Source organism: Sclerotinia sclerotiorum, genomic scaffold (genome assembly GCF_000146945.2).
Source record: "Sclerotinia sclerotiorum 1980 UF-70 scaffold_13 genomic scaffold, whole genome shotgun sequence".
In the NCBI taxonomy this organism is placed as follows: Eukaryota; Fungi; Ascomycota; class Leotiomycetes; order Helotiales; family Sclerotiniaceae; genus Sclerotinia; species Sclerotinia sclerotiorum.
This window is the reverse complement of record NW_001820823.1, coordinates 628,983-634,082: the sequence shown is the minus strand read 5'-3', so window position 1 is coordinate 634,082 and position 5,100 is coordinate 628,983. Positions and strand designations below refer to the sequence as shown.

Genomic DNA, 5,100 nt, shown 5'->3' with positions numbered 1-5,100 from the left:
TAAAATGACCGCCTGGGTCAAATTTCGATTTCGAAGTGAAAAACTTCGGCCGGCAAGCTTCCGCAAGTCAAGCCAAGGGAAGATCCCGATCCCCACTTTCCAGTACTTTACCATACTTTCCCAGCCCAAAACAAATACGATGACACGCCCCCGATAGCAGCACCATGAAGTTTGAAGAAATCGCGAAGAAGTTTGGAGGAGCGAACGAAGGAAGGAGAACAAGGAATACCTGGGCATAGTAGTGCAAAAGTCAATTAATGGCTTCGACGTTTGGCTACTTTGGTTAAAATTCCCTTTCTTCAGCTCCGCAGACTATTGATAGGCTATCCAAGCATCATTGCCATTGTATCTCGCTCGTACCCCTAGGCGATCAGACAACTCCATTCAACCCAACGCACCCACTTGCCAACCCAGATACAGCTACGTCCACCAGTGACCAGTCCCTCGTTCGAATCTCGATTCTCTTAATGTCCACATATGAAAGTCTGTTTAAGCACTGTCTAAGCATGACATAACACACATTGGCATTTATTTTTTATGCTTCTTGATTTAGACTAATCAAACAGATTCCGACTTCCGCGCAAAGAAAAAGACAATTATCTTGAAATAAATACTTTCGGGCTTCACCAAAACATTTCCCCGGTTAAGTTGTCAGACACCCTTCCGAACGTTTAATTCCAGTTAAGGCGCCAATGATCATACAAACCTGACCTGACCTGACCAGAACATCCCATGCCATGCCATACCAGACCATATCATCCATACCACATCCCATCCCCCATGCATCATCGCACCATGGTATCAGGATGCATCTTTCGTATGTCTTTCCTTAATCTGTCCTGTCAAACGCGGCATATTAGACTCAGATACTACTTAATTGAGGGAATTCTGATGGGAATCCTCATGGGAAACTGAATGGGAAAGCGAAATTTGGGTCGTCTAGATCCCATACCACCACCACATACGCAATCAACCCTTACCAGGAATTCATCAGTGTCCTCCCAAAGTCTCTTGACTGTGAACCCTTTCCCCTGGTTTAAGGTTTCCCAGAGTCATGGCCATAGACCTTTCAGCCCAACGGTTAGATTCCCACCGCCCCACTAAGCACACATTCTAGAAAGTAAGAACTTGTGGAACCCCACCCCCCTCCCCCCCCCTAACCCTCCCTACACACCTACACGCCCTACTCTCTTCTAGATAATCTATCGTGTAATTAAGGTTTAAACCCAGCTTGTATCTTTCCTTTCTGCATGCACGTTACTTTGTACAACCCTGCTTTTATCCCAGGGTCCTTAAATTTTTCTTTTCAATCTATGTCACATCTTATCCAACATGCACAAGTAGATGGATATATGGATGGATCGGGAACCGGAAGAACCTCATTGCTTGCTTGCTTCACTGCTTGATTGCTAAATACATGAGTGGACATGATCTTTCGGTATCAATTCATATATTTGATTTCCGGATAGATATCACTCCTTGGCCGGCGACTACTTTCTTCTTTTGACATTCTTTATTTCCTTAAGCTTTTTTCCCCTGGTCGGTCTGCTTGGGTACAACGATCTCCTCATTCGTTTCCTTTCCTTCCCTTCCCTTCCCTTCCCTTCTCGACGACTACGAGACGACGGAATTAGGAGACTAAAAGACTAGGAGGCGGGCAAATTAGCAAATTAGCAAACTAGTTTTAAAAAATCTCCTTCATCAATGACTGAATTACCAAGCTGATAGCAACACATGCAATTATCCCGCCGCCCTGCTACATCCCAAGTATACTTCCGACCTACCTGCCGCAATTCTATTGTTGCAATACCTACAGACAATCCGGTCTATCTTTATCTAGAGCATAAGCTTTCCTGGGAAACTAAAAAAAGAGAGCAATCAAAGCAGCAAGGCATAGGAGAGCATAGCATAGCATAGCATAGCAAAGCATAACATAGCAAAGCAAAACAAAACAAAACAAAACAAAACAAAGCAAGCAAACTCAGCACTTCAGTACTCAGCAAACTTTATCTAATCGACCAAACAATTATTCCGAAATAGAAACCGCCTCAAAGCACATACCATCAATTCATTCAACATCAAACTTCCAGAACTCTTTCGCTAGGGATCCCACTTCAGACTTCACTGCAGCCTCATTATACTTTCAACATCATTTATCCCAATCACCTTATACTTTCCTCGGATTATTCGTATATAAATATATATGTATATATATATATATTCATCGAACAAACCATCCATGATTTGTTGGCCATGATTTCATCCATTCAATTCATCCTTTAACAAGTACACACTACACTACACTTAAACTTACACTACACTCACACTACAAGAAACCCACCAATCAGAAAGACCAACGCGAACTCGATCGATTTTCATCTTGCATCTATTTCATTACCCTTGATACCTTCTCTTGTATTTATCAATATACAAAAAGACTCGCCGTGACCGCCACTTTGGGGAGGACTTTTGTGCTTTTTTGTTTTTCCTCACATATTTGGAATTGGAAGACGGAGCTTTGCAACTCATTCACAAATCACTCACTTCTTTTCGTTGGGAGATTAAGGATATTGGAACAAAATTCACATTTTGTTTGATACTTTAAAGTTGCCTTCAAATTTGGGACTTCACTTTTAGAATTCTTCTGTCCAGATTGAATTTGTATTGGTGAATACTTTTACCTTTGGAAGTTCAACTAAAGTCCCTTGGTCTGGCTTTATATCTTCCCTCTTACTTCTGCCTTTCTTTCTACAAAAACCACTTCAATACTACAGCTCAACTCTTCGATTCAGAAAACCTCTTCTAAAGCTTCCTCTATTCTCATAATTGCTTTCGCAGTACATACTCCACATCCAACCAGTACGTATAGCTTCCCTGCTCGCATCTCCACGCTTTCAACTGTTGTTGCAGATGGATACTGATCTTTTTTCCAGTCACAAACTTTCCCCAAAACCATCACCAAGACCCATACTATCTTTGTCACAATGGCTGTTCCTACGTACTGCAGTCATTCTTTCAATGTGCTCAAGTCAGAGTCTACTCTAATCCAATGGATCTGCTCCATGTGCCACTCGGGACCTCATTGGTTTATCTACGAGTGCAAATATTGCAAGCTCAAGACATGTCGTAATTGTTCGATGAAGGCATAAGAGTGTCTTATGTACCCTTCCCCGCGTTGAGTGCCTCGTCCGTCTAGATCTTCTTCTGTGGAATTTTGTTATGGTTTTCGTGGGGTGTGGGGAGACATTTGGTGAATGATCCTTTGGTAAGATTTCCTCGTATTTCTTCTTTTCTCCTCTCGTTCCCCCCTCGTTTTTGCCATGTGCCATGTGGCAAAAAATTACGTCATGGCTTCCTATCAAATCACAAAATGATGTTGTATCAAAATATACACCGAATTTGTGGATGGTGTTGTCGGTGCGGTGAAGGAAATTCTCTTTGCCTAGGCGTTTGATATCAAAAAAAAAAAAAGTTATTAAAGACAGCCACTGACTACATGAATGGTAGCATCCGAAAATGTCTCAAATCTGTTTTGCTCTCGTGTTACGATTTGCTCTCCAGAAATCAAATATGATAAGAATGTGGCCACCTGCATGGATTTCATGCAGGGACACCATAAGCTTGCCGATTTGTTGATTATTGGTCAACTACAGACATTCATTTCTTTGCCATGTTCCCCTTTCTCCAACACGACGAAGATTCACAACCGAAGCTCCTTTATTATCAACAACATTCATTGTCGAAGAATCTTCCACGGCTATCACTCGATTGCGACAACTGTACCGATACGACTTTTCAGCTTTTATTTGCTCCTTGTTTTCTACGCCCACGAATTTTCTTTCTTATCTCACATTGCTTTAACGATGTTGAAAACTGCGCCTATTTTGTGCCACTCTTTAATGTCAACGAATCTTACGAATACAAACATCGCATATCTGCAGCCCTATCTCGCCACTGGCAAGATTCTCAATGCAAGCAAACTTCTGGTACCAGGCCGAACAGCGATATTCTGCCTTCAAGATATTCCCCGACATCAATCACGCGTGCAAAATCCTCCAACCTGAAAAAAAAAAAAAAAACTTAAAAATTATGAAAATATACTTGTCTTGTACTACAACCTTGTTTCAACATATTCTCCTTCTTCATACCTACCTTTTATGGTCTAGATTATCTTCCTTTTTCCTCCCCTACAAGTTTTCCTTGATCGATTCATTCATTCATTCACTCGCCTCTCCTTCTTTACCTTACCTTCACATTTTGTCTATCTATCTTATCTTTCTCCCTCTACTTTTCATGTATTTGTGTATGTTTCTTTCTTTCTTTCTTTCTTTCTTTCTTTCTTTCTTTCTTTCTTTCTTTCTTTTCGGTGTAGAGCTTCAAGGCTATGGATAGGAATGATTGGTTATGGAGGTGTTAGTGGTGTCTAAGAGTCTTTTTTTTACGAGAAGGGGATGGCTGGATGGATGGATGGATAGGTGGGTGGCTTTTGTGAGAATGGTTACATCGCAAGAAATTTTGGTTGGTTGGTTGGTTGGGTGGTTGTCTGTCTGTCTGTTTTTTTTTTCTTCTTGATGTGTGTGTGTTTTTTGGCTTGCTCGATCGGGGTTTTGTTATTGGTGTTGATGGATGGAATAGGGATAAATGGTCTGATTACTTGTTTGATTGATTGTTGGATTGTGTTAAGCTTACAATGTTACAATGCGTCTGTCTGTCTGCTTGCTGGTTTGGTTCAAGCTTTGATGGATGGATGGATGGTTAGATAGATGAATTGATTTTTGATTTTGATTTTGATTTTGTTACGTCGGACTTCACATACCGAACATCACGTGCTCAGCATCATGTGATATGAGGGATCCCAGTGGGCCCAGCAGTCCCAGTAGCACTGGGACAACTGGGAGCACTGGGACGCATGCCACGAAGGTCTATATAATCAAGATGGATTTCCTTTGTATAGAGCTTCGAGCTCAAGACCACTCACTTAGAATACTCTACTATTAGTTACGAATTGCATATCATTATTGTCATTACTTAAGTCCCTGCATGACGCCTAGTTATAAACCACCTCGAGAGCCTAGATCACTTCCACGTGATCTAGACTGC

General features: G+C 41.4%; 2 protein-coding genes across 2 annotated transcripts; one reads left to right on the top strand and one right to left on the bottom strand.

The window, feature by feature from the left end:
* Positions 1-2,984: 2,984 nt before the first annotated feature.
* On the top strand, positions 2,985-3,149 carry SS1G_09387 (hypothetical protein; the record flags this gene model as incomplete). The annotated part of the gene is made up of 1 exon (XM_001589615.1): positions 2,985-3,149. One exon carries the CDS (start codon positions 2,985-2,987, stop codon positions 3,147-3,149), a length of 165 nt encoding a protein of 54 aa, XP_001589665.1.
* Positions 3,150-3,647: 498 nt separating this feature from the next.
* On the bottom strand, positions 3,648-3,737 carry SS1G_09386 (predicted protein; the record flags this gene model as incomplete). The annotated part of the gene is made up of 1 exon (XM_001589614.1): positions 3,648-3,737. The coding sequence occupies one exon, from the start codon at positions 3,735-3,737 to the stop codon at positions 3,648-3,650; it is 90 nt and encodes a 29-aa protein (XP_001589664.1).
* Between the last annotated feature and the right edge of the window lie 1,363 nt (positions 3,738-5,100).